This window comes from Polypterus senegalus, chromosome 9 (assembly GCF_016835505.1).
Source record: "Polypterus senegalus isolate Bchr_013 chromosome 9, ASM1683550v1, whole genome shotgun sequence".
NCBI lineage: Eukaryota > Metazoa > Chordata > Cladistia > Polypteriformes > Polypteridae > Polypterus > Polypterus senegalus.
In genome coordinates this window covers 90,237,448-90,264,534 of record NC_053162.1, presented here as the reverse complement: position 1 = coordinate 90,264,534, position 27,087 = coordinate 90,237,448, and the positions used below count along the sequence as shown (strand labels likewise).

General features: G+C 36.5%; 1 protein-coding gene across 1 annotated transcript in view; it reads right to left on the bottom strand.

Moving 5' to 3' along the window:
• Positions 1-27,087, bottom strand: part of vps4a (vacuolar protein sorting 4 homolog A) — a 54,184-nt gene that overhangs the window by 4,603 nt on the left and 22,494 nt on the right. Inside the window, exons 8-9 of the mRNA XM_039763458.1 lie at positions 15,464-15,545; positions 5,551-5,770 (exon numbers count right to left, since the gene is read on the bottom strand). Coding sequence (XP_039619392.1) covers positions 5,551-5,770; positions 15,464-15,545 — 302 coding nt within the window. The remainder of the gene's footprint in view (positions 1-5,550; positions 5,771-15,463; positions 15,546-27,087) is intronic.

Sequence of the window (27,087 nt, the reverse complement as noted above, 5' to 3'; positions counted from 1 at the left end):
TTCATACACAGCAGATTCCAATTAAAGTGATATGAAAATGTCATCATCTGATTTGTTATAGTTGTGTAGGGTCTGTGACTAACTGTTGTTAAATTTTCTTAAACATAAAAAAATAAATAACATTTTTGTTATGTTATATATCAAGTTATATCTAATACAGTAGTATCCAACAGCTAGCAATTGAAAAATATATATTAATACAAAATGACCATTACTAGTATAAAACCTTTATCAATATTATCCTAAGAAAGGAGAAAAGAAACTAAAATAAGATTCACAAACAGCTATTAATATTAGTTAAAACACAGTAATTTGATCAAATTATATAAATAAGTAAGAACTTTGTAAGGAACTGATTTATTGTTTAATGGGGATACAAATGGTACATAATGGGCAGAAAGATCAAGTGCTGGGCACCACAGATCAGGGGCTGAAGCCTCCCACATCCTATCGCCACTGTCCGATTTTAAACCTGTATTATGTTTATATCACTTAGGACAGCTGTGTCTTTCCCATGTTATTAATTAGTTCAAAATCAATTCATCTGGAGGTTGATAATGCCAGTTCTTTACAATAATACATTCAGTCTTATAACTGGTTACATAACTGCTTTCCCCTTCCATTTATTTCCAGAGTTAACTTACCTAAAGCAGCAGAAGGTGCTGCTGTTGTGTGAGCTGTTTGCATGAATGCACATGCTCTGCACTTAAAGTGCCAAAAAAGAGGACAAGAACCCACTCATATCTGCAATCACATTCACACTGGGGCCAATTTATAGGTCTAGAACAGGGCTATTCAATTACAAATTCAGTTGGGCCAGATTGTCAAACCAAGAAGGTTAGCTGGGCCAGTAATTTTATCGGCAAAGCAGCTCCTAATGACAAATTTTAAAACCAACACAAACAAATTTATTGAAAAACATAAGGTTTATTCGTTGTTTCTCTCTTAACTTTGGTCAGTTTGCAGAGCAAAAGGTGCATACAAAAAGAGCTGAATTAGCAGAATCTGAGGTAGCCCCTATTTTTTCCACTTACAAAAGAAAAAAAACTGACCTAGGATACATATCTGACCTATCTGATCACAAAGTGCACAAAACAAAATAGTGCACAGTAAGTAGGCTATTAGAAATAACATTGTTTCCTTTTGAAACAAAATAAACAACTTGCACACATTTGACCCAGGAACATCTCAAAGTGCATAAAATAAAAAGTGCACAGTATTCACAACTATAATAACACTGAGGGAACATATTTTAAATCACCATGTGTGATTAGGCATGCCTCTGTTACGCATCCCACATTATATTGATGTATTGTAGGCTACAGTTACCCTGCTGACTTAGTGGGAGAAGTGACATTTTTTTGTTTTTAACGAGAGCAGTGACTTTAGGCTCGTAATTTGTCAAGTTGTCAATGCAATTCGAAGGCATTGGAGGACAGTATGGTCAGTCAGGGAGCAACGAGAGTTGCTTTTTATGGAGTTCATTAGTGAAAAACTTGACTCACATGTATATGTTGATCCTAACATAATGAGCATGACGATCGCTACTTTCTTAATGTTAGGGAACTGATGTGCCTTGACATCAGTCCAAAACATTGCAGGCCCGTTAGTGGAAAGCTCCAGTGCCATGGTTACAGATGACTGCATGTCAACAAGTTCGAGTGTAAATTTCCCCTCGTCAATGGAAGGGACCAGTTTCTTAGCTCTGGCGGATACGTCCCCTTCTATTGCAACAGTGAATGGGTCTCTGACAAAAACGGCCAACTCTGTGGGCAGATCAAGTCCATCCAATCGACCAGCAAAGTTATTTTTCAACATCGCAATGAAACCTGTCATCACATCCGTGATTTGTGCGGGGGATGAGATGCATTTGCGGAGTGTCGGAAAATGCAGCATTCGGCCTGTGCTCAAATCATTTGCGAAAAGGTCCAGTTTAACTTGGAATGCGCGCATCTGTTCCACAAGGTCGATGACAGTTTTATCTCTGCCTTGTAGTCCCTAATTAATATCGTTCATGGGTTTGAATATGTCGCTCAGAAAGCAGGCATCGGCCATGAAGTTGTCGTCCAGTATGCGACTCATGTGCGTTTCTGCCTTTTTTTTGCTTGCTGCCGCGGAGGTAAGTTATGATCTCTTCTCTGAGACGGCAGAAACGCTCCAGTGCTTTGCCTTTGGACAGCCACGTCAAGCCATTATGCAAAAGAAGGTCGTGGTGCTCAGCAGACATTTCTGACAGCAGCATGCGGAATAAGCGGTGTTGGAGGCTTGATGTGGAGCGAATAAAATTAATTATAGTCATAACGCTGTCCATTGTCGTTTTGCACACAACACCGCCTGATGCACAATGCAGTGTAAGGAGATCAACTGAGGTGCAACAGCGGACCAATGTGCTGCCAAACCATTCACGTTCCCTGTCATGGACGGAGTCCCATCTGTCACAAGCACTCTTCATATCCAGACCACTGTCTTTAAAAAAGGCAGAAATTTTCCCAAAGACTATATCGCCAGTTGTGTGTCCTTCTAACGGCAGTAGGCCGAGCAGCTCCTCTCGGAAGCATTTGCCATCAAAAAACGGACATATATGCACAACTGAGCAGTATCAGTTTTGTCTGTGAACTCATCTAATGCTATAGACATAGTATCAGCTTTCATCAGGTCTCCAAACAGCGTTTCATACACATCTGCAGCAAGAATTTCAACCCTACGAATGTTTGAAGTATCTGACAGGGGTACGTTTTTTATAGCAGATACCACGCTCATTTTAATTTTATCGTCATTTATCACCTCATCCACGACAGCCAGCATACAGTCCTTCACGGTTTCAGAGTCTGTGAATGGCCTTTTCTTTTTTGCCAGTATCCAGGAAATACGAAGGGATGCTGCAGTAGCTCTCTTGGGCTGTGAATGACCGCACCATGGTAGTACTGCTCCGGTTGTAAGATGCAATCAAACTCTGCACTTTTGCAGCCCTCTCTTGAGATCCCTCTGGAAAATTGGTGCGAAAAGTGTGGTGTTTCTCAACGTGATGCCTCCGCACATTATAATCTTTAAATACTCCAACGCACTCATTACAAATTAAACACATCGGTTTGGCGTTTGGATGTGGCGGTAAAATAAACAAGTATTTGTCAGTCCAGGCAGGGTTAAACTTACGGTTTTTTTTGGCAATTTTACGTTTCAGTGTCGAGAAAGACATATTGATAGTAATCTAAGCTACTACCGGCACGCTCTGCATTGTTTGCGTGTTGCAGGCTACGTAATTTACGTAGGAATTCACGTTTTTGGCGGGACCATAGACATAATAAATACTTTATATTTATATTACCATACAGTACTATATATTTATATTAATATAATATATATATATATATTTATATTAAATTATATTAAATAACAATTTATGAATAATATATATTAATTTATTATCTATGGGCGGAACCACGGGCTAGGCCACTCGGAGGTTGATTCTGGGCCGCATGTGGCCTGCGGGCCGCCAATTGAATAGCCCTGGTCTAGAAGGTCATTATTGTCACACGTACAGTGTACAGTGAAATTCTTACTTGCATGTCCTACCCAACATGTAACATGCTGCCACTTCTATGGAGCTGTTGGAATTTAAAACCAGAGTACCCACACAGACACAGAGAGATGGTTGAACCTACACATTGACCAATAGGATCTGATTTGAACCCAGTAAACTGGATCCATGCAGCAGTAGTAATCACTCCACTACTGTGGCACCACAAGATAGCTTTACACACAATATTCTAGCAGCAACACTGATGAAGAGAGTTTGTCAGCACTGATAAAATGTAAAGTTTTTATATTTTGCTGATGGAAATAATTAAAATATATTTTCCTATTGTCCACCATTGGCTGTTTGTCTTCTTGCGCCTACTGCTGCCCTGATAAGCAATAGCTCTCTGCAAATCTGAACCAGAAAACCACAGATAGATAAGGATAAATTAATTAATTTTAGACTATTACAATAGTGTATACTCTTATCTAATGTTAGTAATCATGAAATTCTATGAAAGAAAAGTAAAATCTCTTAATAACCAACTGAGTTGTATCCTGGTAACCTGAAGAAAACATGGCAAAGGAAAACTTTACTTTGAATATTAGGTTTGAATGGGCGGGGATGGAAAAAAAAAGAGTAACAGTAAAAACATTAGTGGTAAACAGGACACCGTTTGTACACAAACTATGTACACAAGGATGAGAGGTCGACCATGAAGTATAGGGAAAGGTCTAATGTTAGTTATTTTGAGCAGGTTGCTTGTCTGAGCTGAAAGTACAAAGAATTTGGAGAATTCTCCTGGGCAATACTGAATATGTTTCATGGTGCTAATAACAGGTGCTACTTTGTTCAAACTGAATTTCATTTTACAATGGTGTTATGTCATGAGTACTGTCTAGAGAAAGCAAGTGGTGTAAAGGGAGATATCTGTATGAGATGCACAGTGTATAAGTGAAGCTTTGAAGGACACTATGTCTATAGTTTTTCCTGCTATTTTGCTACTATGAATAAGCCGTACCAAGGCCTATAATTTGTTAAGAAATGTTAAAATTAAATAATTCTGAGGGGCACATATTAGAATTGTCTCTGTACTCTTATGTGTGAGATTTGTTAGATATACAGTAGTTCATAGTATTATGCATGGGTTTTTTTTCTGATGTATATTACTTGGTAGTTTAAAATACCAGTGTTTGATAAGTACAATACAATTTATTTTTTTGTATAGCCCAAAATCCCACAAGAAGTGCCGCAATGGGCTTTAACAGGCCCTGTCTCTTGACAGCCCCCCATTCTTGACTCTCTAAGAAGACAAGAAAAAATCTCGCCAAAAAAAAAACCCTTGTAGGGAAAAAAACGGAAGAAACCTTGGGAAAGGCAATTCAAAGAGAGACCCCTTTCCAGGTAAGTAACATGTGCAGAGTTTTAAAGAAGCCTCATTTTTCATCTTAATACAGTTTAGAGTGGTTGTCAATTTTCTTGCAACCTGTTACACAGAATAACTGATAATTTTGCAGTGCCTGCTGCTTCATATCTTGATAATGTACAAATGTCTGATATTGGATACTAGTAAAAAAATAAATTCAATTAACATTAAAAATAAAATCAAGCTTTTTCTTTTGACACAAAATAGTGTACACCATAATCAAAAAGATGATTAAGCAATGCTGGTACTTTCATTTTACAGGAATTAAGATAGAGAAGTCCCTGATGTGTGCTAGTTCTTTAACATTTTAAGGACATGCTTGTTACCAGTGATGTTAATAGTTTTTAATCAGCTCAGATACAAAGTGCAATGTGTTAGGCATTCCAATAATCATGTAATTTTGTTTATAATATAAATCTTAAAAGACATTATTTTTATCTGAAACAATTACTGTATACTCAATTGAAATTGTAATATGATATAAAAATGGTTAATTGTGCAGTCTATCACACAAATGAACAATAGTGTAATAATAATCTACCGTAGAAATTTTTAATAAAAAAGTTGATTTCTGAATTACATTAGTGTCTTCCTATTGCATACTAACCTTTTTAAAATGTGTCGCTGACTGAACTTTGCGTACAGGCTGCATGAGAGCATCTCGGACAATAATACTGATGTCTGCTCCAGAATAGCCATCTGTCTTTCGCGCTAGTTCTCGTAGATCAGCCTCTGAAAGGTTATGTGGAGTATTTCCCAAATGAAGTCTGAACATCTGAGCTCGTGCTGGCTCCTCTGGTAATGGAATATAAATCCGCTTTTCAAATCTAGTAAGAGAAAAAAATCTTTAAGCATAAAATAATACTTGAATTTTCAAACAAAATCAGAAACCAGAGAACTCATTATCCTCGGAACAAATTTTGATTAATGGACTGAGAAAAACAACAAAAAAACAAAAATTTCTCAATAGAAACAATTAAATATATGATACAAATAGCAAACCCGTATACTCAATGCCGTGAGAATATAAAAGAGTAGCTAATACCTACGGCTTCGCTCACAAAAGTCTCTTTTGATAACTTTGTGTCTGGACACAATTTTATTTCAGTTTTTGATTACGTACCAAGTCTGTGCTGTACACAGAAATCACACAAAAGGAGCAAATATGTTGAGCAAGAAACTACAATGTTTCTCTTAATACAACATTAGATGCAGCACCTCCAGGTTTCAGAAAGAATAGGGAGTGAGGTGAAGTCACTCTGGATCATGCCACATAAAGCTGACCAAGAGAAAAACAATCACCCATCAAATCCACTCCTGGTTCTTTTAGAGACAAACCTTGTGTTTCACTGGTAGTCATTGCAAAACACAATTGGAAATTACAGGCGTTTGAATTGAAAAGGAAAAGTCAGATGGTATAAGAGGAATATGTGGTATAAAGACACTTTCTCCATGACAAGGGCCAGTAAAAATACATGCTTCAATTACATTTTTGTGTAAAGCTTTTATTTGTAGTTTTGTGCCATTGCATAGTTTAGGAGGATTTAAGTTTCTCACAATGGTAACTGGTGCTCCTATCTTCAAAGTAAGTTTGTGTGGAGGAATGCCGGGAGGATTGAGTGTATGTAAGAACTCTACTGGATAGTGTAAAGCCTCTTTAATCTCAACTACTGAATCAATTGAATCATATGTCATCTTTGTGTGTATTAAGCTTTGCTAACTGACAGTTGCTGATTTTGTAGCTTTTTCATTTCCAGGCGTTAATATAGTTAGTTCCCTTAGCTAAGACCCAGAACGTCACTGACTGGCAACATCACGAAAATATAAAAGTCAGTGCATTTTTTTTAAAGCGCAATTCAAATTAACCAGCAATGTCACATAGTATCATGGTAAAGGAAAGTGAACTGGAAGAATGTTTTGACATATTGAATGCTGTCCGGTAGTTTGAATTGAATTTTCAAAACTAGTACGTCTCAGTTTCTTATGCAATGTTGAATTTCAGAAATATTTTCCTAAAATTTTGCAAGAACATTCAAAAATTGGCATGTGTCCCATTTTTTTGATGACCCTATCTAAAAATAATTACAAAAAAAAAAACTGTAAAAAAAAAAGCATACATCAAAATAAAAGTTATGTGTTTTGGAATTTCTGACAAAAATAATTTTTAAGATAGAAAATATTTTAGCATTTAAGGGGTAGTTTCACTCCCTTAGGGTAGGAGTTTCACAAAATCCATTCTCATCTCACACCTAAAACTTAAAACAAACATCCATACCTAATGTCACAATTTAGGAGATCGAGTGATGAATCAGTCAGTGGGCTTTTGCTTTTTTATATATAAAAATAAAATATATATCTATATCTATCTATCTATGTATATTATATATATATAATAACAAAGAATCAATCTCTTGCTACAAACATCTTGTGGAATGTAGAAGCAATGCATTTTATTAGTACTTGTATAATAGAATACATATCTTCAATATTCCAAAAGATGGAATCTAGCTAACATAATAAAATACATTTCTTATGTATTTCAAATGATGGCATTTAGCAAACATTAGCATAGTAACACATGTTCCTATACCAATACTGTAACCATGTTAAACAATAATGTTTGGATTAATTTTGCTTTCACAATGCTACAGCAAAGAAGGAGCTTAATATGAACAATACATTTCGCAAGCATTCTGATATTAAAATCAAATTATCACTCAAAAGTTGTAAAAAAAAAAAAAAATGTAAAGGAAAAATCTTAAATTATTTGTCACAACTGGTTGCAACTAAATTCAGCAGGGTAAACCAATGCAGGGCTAGAATTTAACATATTTTGGGTGGACTGAAGGATGACGAGGAAGAGAAAATTATTTGATCTGGAAAATCTGTACTAGTTATTTGAAATATTAAATACAAATTATATTCCAAATCACACATATTGTTAGGGACCTTAGAATTAACAAAGCTATCTTTCAATAATACAAGGACCCATTTTTTTTAACTGGATCATCAATTCTAAATTGAAAACTGAACAGACACAATATGGCAACAGGTTTTATTTTCTCATTCCAATTCCTATTTTACTCTTGCCAACTGCTACAGTTATACAGAAAATCATCATACGATCAAAATCCTTACCTTTTGTCACTATTTCTAGCTGTGTTACACAACATAACTCAATATCAAAGTGAAAATGGACATTAAAAAAAATCCTTAACTACTCAAATTTAACTGGTAAAATACTTGGTTTGGACAAATGATTATCCTCTTAGAGTAACCATTACCAAATTGCTCAGGTACAACCAATCACCTTCCAGATCACCCACAAGACCAATTGGCCTGCACCTAACATCAACTGTAGAGGTTATTACTTCAGAATAAACCCATCTGTTCCTTGAAGATTTCATTGCAAGTACTGTAGTGTACAGCTATGCAAAAAAATCCACCATGGTTGAAAAGGTGCTTTCAAAAGAGCTTTGGAATAAAGTTAAGAAAAGGCGCAAATCACAAGAAAGATACAAGAAGATTTCTATGGTTTTAACTATCCCTCTGAGTACCTTTAGAGCATTATTAAGAAGTGAGAAGTGTATGGCACCACAAACACCTTGCCAAGATCTGTCGCTCTAAGCCAGATGACAAAGCCAGGAAGCTACTGATCAGGTAAACTACCAATGGTAACACTGAAGAATGTACAAGTATTTATGGCTGAGATTGGTGCATGTGACAACAATTTTACAAGTTTTTACACAGAGTTGTCCTGTATTGCAGGCCATGTGGCAGAACGTTTTATGGTCATATGTGCCATAGACTGAACCTTTTTAGACTGAATACCAAATGCAATATTTTACAAAAAGCAAACAGATCCAAAATACTCCAGATCGACTGTAAAGCATGGTAGTGGCAATATTATATTTTAGGGAGTGTTTCTCTTCAATGGAGACTAAGCAAATGGTCAAGAGTGATAAGAAAAAGGATGTTGCCAATTACATTAGTTATTGAGGAAAATCTGCAGCTCTCTGCCAGACAGAGGTTGGGCAGATGGTTCACCTTCCAGCACAACCAAGAACCTAAATAAACCACCAAAAAAGTAATACAATGGCTTATCATATTTCAAAGTTGGTTGTGTATGTTGCAATAAACCTACAAGTCAATCAAAAGCAATAATGGTATTTTTACATACCCAAATGTGTCTTCTTTGAAATAACTTATAGGTTTCCATATTGTCTTTTCTCTTCATTAGTAAAATAGCAATCTAAACATGTATATGACCAAGACTAGCAGCACATCGTAGTGAAAGATCAAAGACCCCACATATAATGAGCCACATACTTATAAAAGCTATTTTTAGTTAGGTAGGTTATGTTAAACTGATAGACGTGTTTTTTTAGTTATGTTAGAATATTACAATATATATTACAGCAAAATCAATGGGAGGTTCTATTATAAGTCCCAGAAGCTAAACTGTAAATTAATATTCTAATAATTTCTTGTCCCTCTAACTACAGACTAGTTCCAGTGTTAATATCTGCCTTGCAGTTGTTTAGGCATGGAGGGCAAAGCATTAGTTTTTAAAAGCATTACAATTTTAGAAAGAGCCAAGCCACCTGCACATCCATGTTTCTGTGGTGTGTTGTGTGCATGCACAATTAAAAATAAAAAATAAAAACTCGGAAAATGAAAAAGGATGAATGTGACAGGGCAGATTAAAGTTGTACAATACAATTATGTTTTTTTTTAATGCACGATGATTCGCTCTTGCTGAGGATATAGTAATAAAATTACATAGGACGTGTTAGAGTGAGTAAACTAACTGACACTCACTCATGTTACTCAATTTGTAAATTCAAGGGGAGAACATGCAAAACTAATGCAGACACGAATGCTATAAGGCTGGAATGACAGCTCTGTGCTACCAGAGAATCCAGCATAAAAGAATCTTCATGAGCAGCAGTTGGTGGACAGATACAGCACTTCGGACACATCTCCTGGCTGTTAACAGTCAAGGCATTGGCTATGATGAGTAGTTACCAACGAGTTCCAACTGTGGACCCTTTGTCTTTGTTGGTTGATATAGCCCGAGGAAATAGTAACATGGTAGTTGCCTCTGACCCCGGGCAGTGTGCATGAGCAGGTAAAAGGATGAAAACGTTGCCACCTAATATCTGGGTGGAGTGGTTAAAGTGGCCACTAAAGAAACTAAAAGGTCCTTTGTATGGCCACCTTGCCTATATTCAGCATAAAGTGGCTAATTCAATTCCTCTGTCTCCTGTGCACCTTGAAAAATACCAAAATTATCTTTTAAGTATGGGAAGCTGTATGTCCTTAAATGTCCAAGTTACAGCACAGACTTACATTCGACAGAAACCTACGGATGGATTTGAAGAAAGCAGTCCATTGCTGCTCACCACAAAATTTAACTCAAAAAAATCTGCAAGGAAGAATGGACAAATACTTCCCAATCTAGGTGCGCAAAGCTGCTAGAGACATAGTCAGTCAGATTGGTGGCTGTTATTAAAGCACAAGGTGGCTCTACAAAGTATTACATGAGGGCGAATGATTACTTTTCCAACTCTATTATTCTAGTTTTCATTTCTTAACTAATTTCCAGAACTGTTGCTTTTTCTTTACTTGAATGTTGTATGGCAAAATGTGTAAATAAAGCTGGAAAAAAGTTATTTTTAGTAGGTTTTGATGTAAGACAAAAGAAGTGACTATCTTAAAGAGGGATAATGATTTTCTAGATGCTCTTCATTTTTTCCATTAAAGATCTAATTAGAGATATTGCCTAGCCACTTTTAATGTACAATATTGTAATTATGTTAAAATATAAATCTATGTCAGAATTTCAAATTTTGACATGGCAAAATGTAATTAAGTAAATTGTTCTAATTAAAAGCTCCATGGAAGTCAATGGAAAAAGGCTACCTACAGTTTTTTACCAAACAAAATGTAATTGCAGTGATCTGGAGGACAAAAATGTAATTAAAGGTATTTATAATTAAAATTTAAACTGATGAAAATGTAATAGTACTATGTAAATTAGGAATGGGCACAAGGCATTAAATATTAAATGTTCTGCAATAAATTTAGACTAGCCCAAATACAATTAATTATAACTTGAACAACAAAAGTCAATGGAAAAAGTCCCTGAACTATACATCTTATATTGCAAACTGCATTATAAATATCAGTAATTTAGCACCTGACTAGTGAATACTGAATTGTAGAAACCTGCAGGTTCCACTTTTGGATCATCATACTTTAGGCATTTCAATTTGAATGATTTCTCTTAATATTATATCTCATCTTCACTTTTTTTACACATTTCCTGGTAATGGTGGTAGAACAGGCATGCTGAATTGAGATCACTGGGCCTTGCTATCCTCAAGCAATTTTTTCAGGTCCTTCTACTGGTAATATTCCGACACTAGGGCTGCAACGATTAGTCGACATAATCGACGATGTCGACTACAAAAAGTTGTCGACGCACATTTTTTATTGTCGATGCGTCATGAACAGCCTTCAATAGAGGCTCCAGTCACAAAGAACCACATTGGTTTTTGTAACTGCAGTGCACTACACGAACGTCTGGGGGCAGTATTGTTTGTTATTGTTTCTCAAGACTGCACACAGTCCTACCAACGAAGAAGAATGTCTGAGGAGAAGAATAATATAGAGGAGGGGGAAGGAGATGGAAAAAAAATTGAGACAGAAACTTTCTAAAGTGAGGGAGCACTTCACCGAATAAGAAAAAAAAAGTTGAATGCAGATTATGTAAAGCGGAGCTTTCTTTTCACGGCAGCACCATCGTGATGCATGAGCATCTGAAACTAAAGCATCCTGGAGATGTGATGCCACTGTCCCTTGAGAAAGTATGCTGGCGCTGTTAGTTAGTTAGTTAGGGTCAGATCAGGAGGGGAGGGAGAGCGTGAATGAGACTGAGAAAATAAAAGTAAAAAAAGCTAACTTTTACAAGTAACAAATTTACACCCGATCTGTTCGTTTTCAAATAATATTGCATTAGTGCGATGATGTTTTCTGATTGGTACTATTCAGGTCATACAATGATTTCTTCAAAATGTCACATATATTTGTCTCTTTTTTTTTTCGCCAGTGCTGCACGCTGACACCAGAAGGCGTGAGCTTACTCAGTGCTAGCAGCAGCACGCAGGTGGCCGGTTGCTTGTGCTATAACAAGTTGACTTGGCGGCAATCAAAGCACATGTACTGTGCAAGGCATGTATGTGGTCCACTGAGAAAAGAAGAGCGTTCATGGCTCACCTTGCATGTCCATGAGTCCTATGCAGAGTGGGCAAGATCGGGGGGAAAAAAACGTGGTTATTGATTACAACTGCAAAAAAGGTACGCGAATGAATATGAATAATGTTGCATCTGTGCCACAATGTTTTCCAAAATGTACTATAAGGTCATAAAATTAATAATTCCAAATATCATATATACCTATGTCTCTGTTTTTTTTGGCAGTGTGGCTTGGACATCACAGGCCTTAAGGCGCATACTAATTCAGCGTAAGCAGGAACACTCAATAAAAGTGAATAAAAAAATCAAGTGACAATGAGATAGGAATAAGGCAGATTTGCCAGCATTTGTGTGTCAGTTTTTATCCATCCACATCAAAGAATTTCCAGTTTGATTGTCTCAAAACTCCACTCACATCTACAGTTATTCCCAGTTGCAGATAAAAAGTAACAGCATCAGATCTCTGGGGTGGCAGTAGTATGCATCGTGACTGACAGAATAAAAGTGAAAAAAAGAAGAAAAAAAAATGCTAACTTTTACAAGTACTATACATTTAACACAGTGGCTTTTACAGACGCAAATCAAACGTGTGTGTTTATTGTTTAATATTAACAATAAGAGCAACTCACTACTCAAAACAGTAAATATACAAGGCAGTCAGGATCAAACCGGGGGACTCTTGATTATAAGTCAGCAATTCCTACCACAGAAGCTATTGTATCATCCCGGAACCTTTTGTGAAAGTGTTTATTTGATCTTTGCACTTCAGGCTTTACACATTATATAGTTTATGTCTACATTCTGTCATTTATTTTACTAAAATATGAAAAACGTTTCAAGTTTTAACGATGTATTTTTTGGTTAAGTTAAATCACTAATATAAAAACATCTGATTATTTTCAAATTCATATGTTTCACTGGATATTTTAATTTGATTATTATTAATTTTAATCGTGTTAATGCAGAGACATCAGGGTGACATTCACAGGTTGACAGATGTGAGCAGATGAGGTAAGACATGCACTGGAGCCCAGAACAGGATGTGCAACCACAGGTCACAGGCATCAAAATAGTCAGGCATGAAATAGTCGTGACTAATCCAAAAATAAATTAGTTGCTGCCCTATCCAACACTATCACAATAATTGAGATATATGATCCCTCTAGCACTTCCTGGATTTGCCCCAGATTCTCCTCTCAGTAGAAATCTGGGGTAACATGACTCTGGGACATCCCATTTTAATGGCCAGACCATTGCAACTGGTAATTTTCTGTCACTGTCGTATGAAATATTCTAATCACTCAAGTCAATCACAATTTTCAAATACAATTTCAACAACTGTTATAAATTGTGACAGTTTTCTGAGCTGGACAGTAACAGCAGTTCTTAAGGTGACAGGGAAAAATTTATTATTCAAATTTTAAAGCCTACACAAACCCAAGGCTTTATTAATTTTGCTGATCATGGGCTGACATTATTTTCCTCTTATGAAAATCTGTGCCACTGTCATATTTTCTCAGAACACATATCTCTATTATATAAAAAACTAGGGGACTGTGCCCCCTTCTTGCTTCGCTCGCCCACCCCCTAATCCCCACCGTGGCTCCAGCCACTTTGCATCTCTGCTGCTCGCGTTGTAAAGCTGGGGGGTAGCTGAACGCACGCTAAGGAGATGCAGTCTGATCAGCTGCTGTCTTTCTGCTGCGTGTTTAGCATGTCGCACTGCATGTCGATCATTTAAAAGCCTGTACTGCAGCTCTCCTTTTGTCTCACTGACTTGTCTCACATGACATTAAAGTGTTTGTTGCGAGACGTCAAATTGTCGTCCAAGAAGATCGCCTATGTTCTCCTTCCAATATTTTTTTTTAATAACAGAGAGAAATCCTTCGACGCGACAAGACTTTTTGGAAGAGAGGTTTTTGCAAGTCAAGCCCTTCTCTCAAACATTTTCAAACAAGATCACTAAACTCTCATTTGCATAAATGCTTTTGTCAAACACACTTCCTGCACTCTCAGCTCTTATACATTTTAACGTTTTCCTCACTTTAAGTTCCCAATTAAAGAAGACATATTATGTCTAAATCTTATTGAAGAATTTCATCACAAAAGGTTATCAACATAAAAATGAGTACACTCGCAATCCTAGCATCGAGAAACAAGGAAGTCAAATGAATTAATCCCAAAAATGTTGATCGGTTACACATCAAATTGGTTAAATGCATCTAAAAATGTTGAACAGTTATATGGCAAATTGGTTAAATGTGTATCAATAGACTATGCTGAAACAGTTGGTGGTGATCGTGTGGAAGATGAAAATAACAAATTACAATATCACGAAGAATATCTACAACCTTTAACAACATCCAGTCTTAACAACGCACAAATTACTGTAGAAAGAAGGATATATCCAAGAAAGGTAATGTAGTAATCTTCCGCGGATAACATCAGACAACAAAGGAGATCTTAATATGCCATTCATATTAAAACGTTAACAGTTTCCAGTTAGAATAGCTTTTGCAAAGACAATTAACAAATCTCAGAGCCAAACATTCAAAAAAGTAGTTTTATTTAATAGAGAAAAAGAAATGAAATTCAATCACGGGCAGTTATATGTTGTGTTGATGCATATGAAACAGTTACCATGAAAATAAAAATCTGTGTAAATTGTACATCCGTATCCCCATGCGCGAGCAGCAGAACTGCAAAGAGGCTAGAACAAGGGTGAGGGTTTAAATTGTACATCCGTATACCCATACGCGAGCAGCAGAACCGCAAAGAGGCTAGAGCAAGGTTGAGGGGAAGCTGGAGCCTATCCCAGCGAGCACAGTAAGGAAGGCAAGAACACTCTCTGAACAGAGTATCAATCACTAGGGCCAATTTAGCATTGCCAATCCACCTAACCTGCATGTGTTTGGTACGTGGGAGGAAACAAATGCAGACATAGGGAGAACATGCCAGCTCCATGCAGGAAAGACCCAGGACATGAACTCCAACATCCTCTTTGCAAGGGAGCAATACTACCACTGTGGCACCATGCCATCCCAAAACTGAAACATCTTAAACATTTGTAAAAGAAATATGCTTGGTAAAAGAGGAAAGAAAAAAAGATATGACAGTTATTATTTTCTAGAATGGACAAACAACCACCAGTGAGGTGTTTTTTTAATTAAAAACATAAATTTTTATTAGAAATTAAATAACTAAATGGACATATTTTAATCTTTACTCTTACTAATATGCTAAAGTAAGCATTTTTTTACCTCCTTCGAATGGCAGCATCTAAAACCCAAGGGATATTGGTGGCTCCAAGGACAAGAATTCCGTCATTGTTGTTGCCCACCCCTAAAACAGATATACAAGCACTTTGCATGAAGAGGAAGATACTACAGTCATGCTTAAAAACATAAAATGGTATGGTTTTAATTTACAATGTTATCAGCTATTACACAATATATAACCAATATATTTACCAGAAAAAAAATTTCTTACATTTCTGGCCGTTATACTTGCAATACCATGAAAAGATACAAGATATCAAAGTGATATTTATATGGTAGATTAATAATGATACATGGTGTACACATAACTGCACGCAAGTGGAACACACAGTAATCAGTATTTGATGTATCTACCCTGGGTGGATATAACAACTTGCACATGGTCTATCTTGAACAGGAAGAGACACCTGATGTTTTGTTTGTGGAGTGGCATGCCATGCAGGGTCTATACATGCCGAAAGGTCATCTGAGGTAACTGCTGGTGGCCACTTGCTAGCTAGTCATTATCTGGCCATGCCCCGGATGTGCTCTGTGGGGAAAAAACCTGGTGAATGTGCGAGCCAGGAAAGTAGCAGCATATGCTGGTCTTCTAGGAACATTAGGATGTTGTGTGCCACATGTGGTCAGACATTATCCTATTGCAATATCACATCAGAAAACCCCTGCAAACAGCGTACCAGCTTAGCCTTCAACATTCTTGTGATGTATCTTTAGCTGGTCAAAGTACCAGCAATTCAGAGGTAATGCGAATGAAATTAAATGGCACCCACACCATAACACCTGGGACCATTAACATCCAAGAGCCAGTACACTAACTACCAGCAGTCACTCAATGAAATTCCTTTCTGGGCCCATCATATACCCACTGTGGGAAAATCCAGGGGTGTAACTTGCACAAATCATTTTCATATGTGCTGAGCTTATAATCATTTTCACACCCTACCATGACCTATCCATCCTGCAAGTTTCAGACCAATATGATGCCTTTTTCCTAGTGTTGCATTTTTTAATGGCCAACAGTGTGTATGACAAGCAAGTCTGTCAATGCCATGACTTTAAAAAAAAATATAACAATATGATTTGTTTTTAAAGGTTACCATTTATAGAATTTTGAGTAGCTCATTAAAAATGTTGCCATGCTTTGAAGTTTTCTATCAAATGCATCATTTATACTCTCCAATATGGAAAATAGTAAAATCTTTTAAGTGCAAATATACACATTTGTTACCTGAATTTTGTTTTAAATTACACTTTGAAATAAATCATATTAATCAATCAATCTTTACTTTACATAGTACCATTAATTCAGTATGTCATCACAAGGAAATATGCATGGCTATCAAGGACACATTTTGAGCATTTTTCAAGGCTAATACTATCAGTAAACAAATTTTACACACACACAACAAAAGATCAAATAAATATGTAAATAAGTGAATAAATGTTAAAATAAAACCATACTGAAATTAATCCATTCAAGTAATACAACCAATTATATTTTGAACACTAAAAGTTCTGTTTGCGTGGTTTGTTTCAACATTTAAATTTCACAATTGAGATTATATATAAAGTACTTCAAAGTGCTTCAAGTAATTTATCTGTCATCTTGAAGAAGGCTTCAAAGTGGATGCTGAGAATGAAACACATATTCATTTTACCTTACAATGTGACAACCCCAACATGTCCATAATGTCTATCAGTACCAATACCCAGTTGCCCAAGTGACAGAGCACACTATTAGACTTTGCCCCCTATCAAATAATAAATAAATATCAGTCTCAAGTTCACAGTTGTTATGAATGTAAATTTAAATTTAGATGATAAACTAATATCATAGACTACTTCTTTAAATCTCCTACATTTTATTACTAACTTGCATTTTTAATAGTTAATGTCATACATTTTATGTGATTTAATACAGCACAAGGCATGTGAATAACTATTTTAATAAAGATTTTCTAAATTCAATATTGATCCTTGAGTTAGCTAATAATTTAATCAATGCAGTAGACTAATTAATTCACTCACTTATATCCATTTCAATTTTTCAAGCTTTGTTGCATATGTAGAAGCCAATAACTTTCCATCAGATTCAGGAATTATTAAAGAGGTAGTCAACGATTTTGAAATCACTGAAAAATAAGTTATCACTTGACAGGCAGGACCATATAACATTTAATTCAGAGTGTTTAAACAAGTTAGTGAATACATACAGTACAGTGCATCCGGAAAGTATCACTTTTTCCACATTTTGTTATGTTACAGCCTTATTCCAAAATGGATTAAATTCATTTTTTCCTTAGAATTCTACACACAACACCCTATAATAACAATGTGAAAAAAATGTAGTTGAAATTTTTGCAAATTTATTAAAAATAAAAAATTGAGAGATCACATGTACATAAGTATTCACAGCCTTTGCCATGAAGCTCAAAATTGAGCTCAGGTGCATCCGGTTTCCCCTGATCATCCTTGAGATGTTTCTGCAGCTTAATTGAAGTCCACCTGTGGTAAATTCAGTTGATTGGACATGATTTGGAAAGGCACACACCTGTCTATATAAGGTCCCACAGTTGACAGTTCATGTCAGAGCATAAACCAAGCATGAAGTCAAAGGAATTGTCTGTAGACCTCCAAGACAGGATTGTCTCGAGGCACAAATCTCGGGAAGGTTACAGAAAAATTTCTGCTGCTTTGAAGGTCCCAATGAGCACAATGGCCTCCATCATCCGTTAGAGGAAGAAGTTCGAAATCACAAGGACTCTTCCTAGAGCTGGCCGGCCATCTAAGCTGAGTGATCCGGGGAGAAGGGCCTTAGTCAGGGAGGTGACCAAGAACCCGATGGTCACTCTGTCAGAGCTCCAGAGGTCCTCTGTGGAGACAGAACCTTCCAGAAGGACAACCATCTCTGCAGCAATCCACCAATCAGGCCTGTATGGTAGAGTGGCCAGACGGAAGCCAATCCTTAGTAAAAGGCACATGGCAGCCAGCCTGGAGTTTGCCAAAAGGCACCTGAAGTACTCTCAGACCATGAGAAACAAAATTCTCTGGTCTTATGAGACAAAGATTGAACTCTTTGGTGTGAATGCCAAGCGTCACATTTGGAGGAAACCAGGCACCACTCATCACCAGGCCAATACCATCCCTACAGTGAAGCATGGTGATGGCAGCATCATGCTGTGGGGATGTTTTTCAGCAGCAGGAACTGGTGGACTACTCAGGATAAAGGGAAAGAGGACTGCAGCAATGTACAGAGACATCCTCGGTGAAAACCTTCTCCAGAGCGCTCTTGACCTCAGACTTGGGCGACGGTTCATCTTTCAGCAGGACAATGACCCTAAGCACACAGCCAAGATATCAAAGGAGTGGCTTCAGGACAACTCTGTGAATGTCCCTTAGTGGCCCAGCCAGAGCCCAGACTTGAATCCGATTGAACATCTCTGGAGAGATCTTAAAATGGCGGTGCACCGACGCTTCCCATCCAACCTGATGGAGCTTGAGAGGTGCTGCAAAGAGGAAAGGGGCGAAACTGGCCAAGGATAGGTGTGCCAAGCTTGTGGCATCATATTCAAAAAGACTTGAGGCTGTAATTGCTGCCAAAGGTGCATCGACAAAGTATTGAGCAAAGGCTGTGAATACTTATGTACATGTGATTTCTCAATTTTTTTATTTGTAATAAATTTGCAAAAACCTCAAGTAAACTTTTTTCACGTTGTCATTATGGGGTGTTGTGTGTAGAATTCTGGGAAAAAAATGAATTTAATCTATTTTGGAATAAGGCTGTAACATAACAAAATATGGAAAAAGTGATGCGCTGTGAATACTTTCCAGATGCACTGTATATCAAATGATGCACATTTTTGAAAGAACACACTGATTTTCAGGGTTTATGATTATGAGTATATTATAAGTTCTGTGCTATTACTCCTTTTGTAATTTTATTCTTGTGTTTTATATTTATATATCAATTTATTATTTTTTGTCACGCCATCTTTTGGGCCATTCAAATTTGGTAATGGTCACCCATTTACTGCCATGTGATGGCTGGAACTTTTAAAGTGTGACATCATCAGACCATCACTTTTTAAATTATGATTTTTAATTATTAATCCACCTCATCCAACTTTCTGGATATTACAAAAAAACGTAGCTAGTTAATAATACTGAATTGTTTGTACTTTAGAATTCTTCACGAGAATAATAACTCCGATTTTTGTTTTGCATACATGGCTTTGGTTGCTAGATTTTCTCAGATCTTTTTCTGTTGACCTGAGCCTGTTTTAATGTTGCTTTCTCTTAACTCTCAATTCTTGTACCTTTTCTTTTGCTTATTTTACTTTTTAAAACATGGACAACACACTGGGGACATTCCTGCAGGCAGGAAGCAAATGTGATCACAGTATATAAAAAGGTAATCTGACTAATCTAAGTAGGTATAGTCCAGGAAGCTTGACATGCAGCATGGGCAAAACACTACAAACTATTAAGGAAAATATTGAACAACTATGTCAAAAACAGGTATTTTCTAATGAACAGTTAATATGGATTTAGAAAGGAAATAAGAAAAGAATATGATAATGGAGTGAATATGATGTTGTTTTCCATAATTCTCAGAATTCTTTTGCTAAGGTCCTGCATGAGAGGCTGGTGACAAAAGAGAAGTGTCTGCAGTTTGCAGATGGGAGCAGTCTGGTTTAAACACAGGAAGCAAATGGTTGTCAGGTAGGGAATGTTCTCTGAATTAGGTGATGGTAAAAGTAGCGTCCCACAGGTATCAATTTTTTTCAGCATACATTAATGATCTTTTTATATATTTAGAATCATTTGTTGTTTCTTTCATATCTAATGTAATCCTAATCTAAATTTTTAAATAACAAACTGATAAAAAACACACATTTATGATCTTGGTAAGAATATACTGTATACAGGTAATCCCTGGGTTACATACGAGATAGGGACTGTAGGTTTGTACTTAAGTTGAATTTGTATGCAAGTCGGAACAGGTACATAAATTTAATAAATGCTGTTGTTGACCGACTGTAACCAAGTGCTCTGCCAATGAATTATGCCGATTCACCTCTCTCTGACCTTTTTATTTCTACTATATTTTCGATGGTGATGGTTTTTCTCTTCTTTACTGTATCACCAGCACTTGCATCAGATTTGTGTTTCAGAGACATTCTTGAAGGGTGAAGACAAAAGGTTAAGATGAGCTCTTCTGCACAGCACTGTCCACGCTATCACAGCAGGAAGGCACCCTTCGTCAGCACATCTGATGTACTGACAAGAGACAACTTCCTGTTATGTACGTAACAGTACAAGCAGGCTTGCTATTAAGAATGAATGGGGGCATCGAGAGGCGGTTTATCATCAGCCCACCTCACAGTCACCTCCACTACAGTAGGCTGCCTGCAATGTCCGCCCACTGAGAATGAACATGGTGCGGCCAAAGGCGGGTAGTGAATCGCCCCAATTCAATAGGCAGCCATCCGATGCACACTACAATGCTACCCCCTGCCGCCCCGTTCACCCTTAATGGCCTCTGTTCAGCCACAACAGGGTCACCGCTTGCAGCATTACCAGCTGCCCACCGAGAACGAACCGTGTGTGGTGGGCGGGCAGTGAAACCGCTTGCCGCTGGGAGCTGCCTAAGGGACACTACACTGCACCAGCAGCGAAATCGCCCCCCTCCAGCCTCCGCTTGCAGCCACCCCAGGACGAAGATGACAGAGCGGAAGTTACTGAGGCGCATGCGTTGCAGCTGTGGCCCCGTTCGTAAGTCGGATATCCGTAACCTGGGGACTGCACGTATATATATATATATAACTACTTAACTTTTCAAAAGACACCAAACTAGATGGAAATGCAGAAGTTTTACAATAAGCTAAAGTATTAAGATGGAACTAGATAGTACTCAGAGTTGGTAAAGTTTCTGGCTGCTGATTTTTAATATAAGCGAATGTAAACTGTAGAGGAAGTAAAACTGGTAGATCTGATATGAGGTCTGAAACTTGCAAGTACACCGCAGGGGAAGAACCTCGTCAAAGTGGACTCTCTTCAATCTATTTCCAGGCAGTATAAACAAGTGATTAAGAAGGCTAATAAGAGGTTAGGTTATATAAACCAACAAATAGAGTAAAAGTCAAGGGAGCTTATACTTGAAATTTATAACACATTGGTGAGGGCTCATCTGGAATATGATACGCAATTTTGATCACCTTATTACAAAAATTGGGAGTGGTCTCCCCTAGAATTTCTGGTATACTCAGATACAGGGATAGATATTTGAGGAGTAAACTGTAAGACAATGATCATATTTTTAAATTATGTACATTAAAGGACCATCAACAACAAATCAAATCAAATTAAATGAATAATATATTGAACAATTATTATCAAAGTACAGTTGAATAAATCGGACTCTGCAGCTGCATGAATAAAAAAGCGCCACTTCCGGTTAGCTTAAACGTTGATAGAAATCTATGTTTTGCACCTAATACTTGTATGCAAAATTGGGTTGACCTAACTGAAAGTGTATTCAAGTTATTAAAACAAAAAGCTATACAAGTACTACATCTCTCTATTCTAAAAAAAACAAATCTTGGAAGGAAGGAGACGAGACGTAATTTTCTCGAAAAAACACTTATTATACATCCCGCGAGAAAGAGATTTAACCATGCCCGTGGCCAGAAATAAAGGACAAATAGTAGATGACAAAGTAGAACGTCGTAAAGAATTCAAAAATGTTGCCGCAGTACACATGCAGAGCAGGTTAGAGATATGGAAGTATGAAAATTCCAGAGTCTCAAAAAAAAGCATAGGGAAGATCACAGTAGCGCAAACAAACAGAAATTATTACTCTGTGAAATAATGGAACAGTGAAAAGAGATTGAATATATTGTTCGGATTTAAACTCGTAGATCATCTAATTCGTGTTGCCATCAGGGAAAAAAAGTAGTGTTTCTTCCCAATGAAGAGGCGTATCCATGAGAATTAAATGATTCCAAAAGCATTGGCTCGGTACACATGCACAGCAGGATTGAGATAATGGAAGTACAAAAATTTGAAAGTCTCAAAAAAAGGAGAGTAAAGATTGCATTAGCGCAAACAAACGGAAATTATTACTCTGTGAAATAACGGAACAGCAAAAAGAGATCAAATATATCGTTCAGATATAAACTTTAAGTCGGAGACTTCTAGATTGTCTAATTCGTGTTGCCAGCGAGAATGAAAAGATTCCAAAAACGTTGGTGCGGTATTTAGTCCCATGAGACGGAGACTTTGAACATGAGATTCTTTCAAGTCATGCCCTACTTACAACTATTTTCAAACAAGACCACATTCTTTCAAGTCATGCCCTACTTACAACTATTTTCAAACAAGACCACAGTCACCTAACCTTAGTCGTGTGAATTCTTTTGGCAGACACACTTCCTGCACTCTCAGCTCTTAATAATTTTATACACTCGAGATGACATGTCAACGACAAAGCGAAGAAGAAAGAGCATGGACAAACATTTGAGAAAGTTGTTTTATTTATTAGAGAAAAATAAACGATATTCACTCATAGGCAGTTATACATTGCATTGCAACAATGCAAGTCCAAACACGGAATCAAAGTTCAATGCGATCTTGAAGAATTGTTAATTCCAAATATTATTTTTAGTAAAGTTTTAAAGTAAAAGTGAAAATAATGCATATGTAACAACCCTAATGAAAATAACAATCTCTTTAAATTGTATATCCGTTAAACCAAACCTGGGGGTGGGCGAGCGGAAGCAAGCTGAGGGCAGAGCCCCTTAGTAATTAAAATGGTAATCTATATTTTGTAATTACATCTCAAGAATTACAAACTTCTAGCTGATACACTGAAGTATAAAAAAAAACAAACCTATATAAATATTGTAAATATATATTTTAAAAAGCAAAAAGATGTAGTGCAATTAATGATTTAAAACAATTAAAAACTATAAGTCCATGTATATTTATATTTAAGCAGTGTTTAATTGCCAATATCAATTAATTGATTGTGTGAGAATACACACAACTACTACTTTTATTTTTTAATTAAGCTTTGTTTCGGATATGTATATTACAGATATAATAAAACAATGACAGCTTTTAATTATGAGAAGCATTTTATATTTTCTTTTATGTTTTATAGATAAATATTTCTGTACATATTTTAATAGTTAAAGTATGTATTTTAAGGAAATTTTATTTATTTTAGTATTTTATGGTCACTGAACAATAAGCCTACAGACATTCATCTTGTTAATAAAAAATGAACAATTAACACCTATCTATGTTCTATAGTTTACTTATAAAAATACACTTTAATATAGGACATAAGGTTTCTAGGCATCTAGTTATGCAGTAAAGTTTTTTAAAAGAAAAAACAAATCGGAATCGGCCAATCAAGTACCATGAAAACTGGTAATTGGCATCAGCCTCAAAAAGCATGTTTGAAACGTGGATGAAATAGAATTTCTTATTATTACTTAAATTACTACACATACAGTTCTTTCTAACATTTAAAAAATATGCTTGATATCGAATTTAATGTATTCTGATTCTCTTGAGCATTGAGCAGTATCAATATGTAAAAATGCTTACTTTTTGCTTGAAAACTGAAACATTTGCAATATATTCTTTTGGATGTTATTAATGGTGATGGTTAAGGTAAGCCTGACTGAAAATGATCATCTTTTGACCATAAATGGTAAACTAATGCCCCCTAGTGCAAGATCAATTAATAGAAATATGTAATCACAAAATATTCATAGATATTCATACATTTTCTGTGAATATGTTTACCTATGAATATATTTCTCTTATCAGTATCACTTAACAATTTCTTCTCTCTATGCCACCACTAGGACAATTTAAGAGTTGACAATTTCTGTTCAGTACTACAATGATACCGCTCTGTAGAAATATTGTTCACTGTAATAATAGAGTGTAAACTGAATGAAAATTATTGGAAAAAAGCAATGGATTCTTGCATACTGTACAGAAAGAATATATCCTTACGCTATTTTTAGAGAAAGTTTTTTTTACCTCTTACAATCATTAAATATAAACACACAGCCACAATGCAATTTTAGGACTTGCCTGAATTTGACAAGTTTGGAGACAGGGACAGAGTGCTTAAATGCATTAATGTTGCATTAATATAAAATAAATATTGTTAATGTACGTCAATATACAGCTATAAAGCCAAGATAGGTGGCTGCACATGTGAATGCAATATATGAATTGTGCTGAGGGTGGATGGAGGAGCAGATTTAATTACAATTCAAAGTTTGGTATGGGAGCGTGGCCCGAGTTCAACTAGAATGTCATGTATAGCTTCAAATTTCTAACTACTGCAGCCACAAGAGGGCAACACAGCATTTTTAGCTGCCCATTCTGCTTTCACATTGAAAGTACAATGAAGGGAACAGTGTAACGCAAGGACTGAATGATAGTACCAGCACACAGCACTATATATACCATTCATGATTGTCAAAATGGCTGGATTACTTCAAAATATTAGAAATCAAATCAAGGAACTCTGCCATTGACTGAAGCAATATTTATCCTTTACTTTTATTTACACAGAGTGTTTCACAATTACAACTATATGAAACCATGGTATCTAAGCATACTTTAATTTATTTAGCTGACACAATATGAAAACATTCTGTGTTTTATATTTTTAATTTCATGCCTGACAAAAAATTCACAGGGTGCTTGTGAATGCTGGCTGACACACTTCACTCTCTTAAAAAAGACTTACACATTATTTATGAAAGAAAAAAGTTAACAGTACTGTTTTCTAGGTGATTTTTGACTCACGGCTGAATGAATAGCTTTAAAAAATAAACAGTAACATGTTTCTTGTTTTGTGTGTGTGCTAAAGTTATTAAAATGGTCCAAATACATCCTTCTGGTATTGATTCCAACATACTGATTATGGGGCTAGTTGTATATTACGCACAGCTATTGGAAGGTTGGTTGGGAGCATGCACTGATTATAGTGCTTTGCTGCACCAACCACACAGCGAACCTGAATGGAAGACCACTTAAAAAAAAAATTCTACATATTTACTAAATGTTCCAAATAGAGACCAGAACTGATGTTTCTATATATAGTGGGTATAGAAAAGAAGCACCCCCTTCGAAATATTCCCATTTTTTTGCTTCACAGTCTTAAATGAAAACACACACATAAAAAAAACTTCCCAGCTTTACTTACTTTACTTACAGTTCAGAAAAATTATTAAAAAAAATCCAAAACAAGACATACTAAGATTAATAAAATATCACACTCCAATGTCAATATTTTGTTGAACCACCTTTTACTTTAATAACAGCCTTGAGTCTTTTGGGATACTTCTCTATCAGCTTTGCACATCTAGATTGAGCAATATTTGCCCATTCTTCTTTACAGAAATGTTAAAGTTTGGTCAAATTGGATGGTGAGCGTTTGTGGACTGCTATCTTCAAATATTTCCACAGACTTTCAATGGGATATAGGTCTGGGCTCTGGCTGGGCAACATGAGAACATTCACTTTTTTCTCCTTCAGCCACTGTGTGGTCAATTTTGCTGTGTGCTTCGGGTCGCTGTCATGTTGAAAAGTGAACATTTTGGCCATCTTCAACTTTCTGGCAGAGGGTAGCAGGTTTTCCTCAAGAATTTGACGGTATTTTGCCCCATCCATTGTTCCTTCTACCCTAATGAGAGCCCCAGGCCCTGCGACACAGAAATTCCCCCACAACAGGATACTGCCACCTCCATGCTTTACTGTAGGTATGGTGTGTTGTGGATGGTGAGCTGCATTGGATTTACGCCAGATGTACCGTTTGGTATTGAGGCCAAATAGTTTGATTTTGGTCTCATCTGACCATAAGACCTTTTTACACTAGGCATCAGAATCTTCAAGGTGCATTCTGGCAAAGATCAAACAAGCCTTAATGTGGCCTTTCCACATAAGTGGCTTTTTCCTTGCAACCCTCCCGAACAAGACACAATTGTAGAGTGCTTGTGAAATTGTTGTCACATGCACACAATGACCAATCTTTCCCATAAAATCTTGTAACTCCTTCAAAATGGCCATTGGCTTCTTGGTAGCCTCTCTTACCAGTTTCCTCCTTGTTCTTATATCCAGTTTGGAGGGATAGCCGGATCCACGGAGGGTTCTAGTAGTACCAAACACTTGCCACTTTTTTATTATGGACTTTACTGTGCTCCTTGGCATTGAAAAAGCCTTTGAGATGTTTTTGAATCCATCTCCTGCCGTATGTCTGCCCACAACTCTATCCCTGAAATCTTTTGAAAGTGGCTTGCCCCCCATAGTCAGTTGTTTGTTGTCAGTTGCACTACCAAGCAACGGAATGCTCCAGGAACAGCTGTTTTTATGCTTTACTGATTACAGTTGATCAAAGGTGGAAGCCAGTAACCATGGTCTGCAATGGAAATGGTGGTTACTTACACTTGAATGAGTTTACAAATATTGTTTAGGGGGGGGTTGATCCTTTATTAATCTCAGTATTTCTTGTTTTTTATTTATTTAAATTCTTCTGAACTGTAGCTGTGATATCTTTCACTTGGATGTTATAG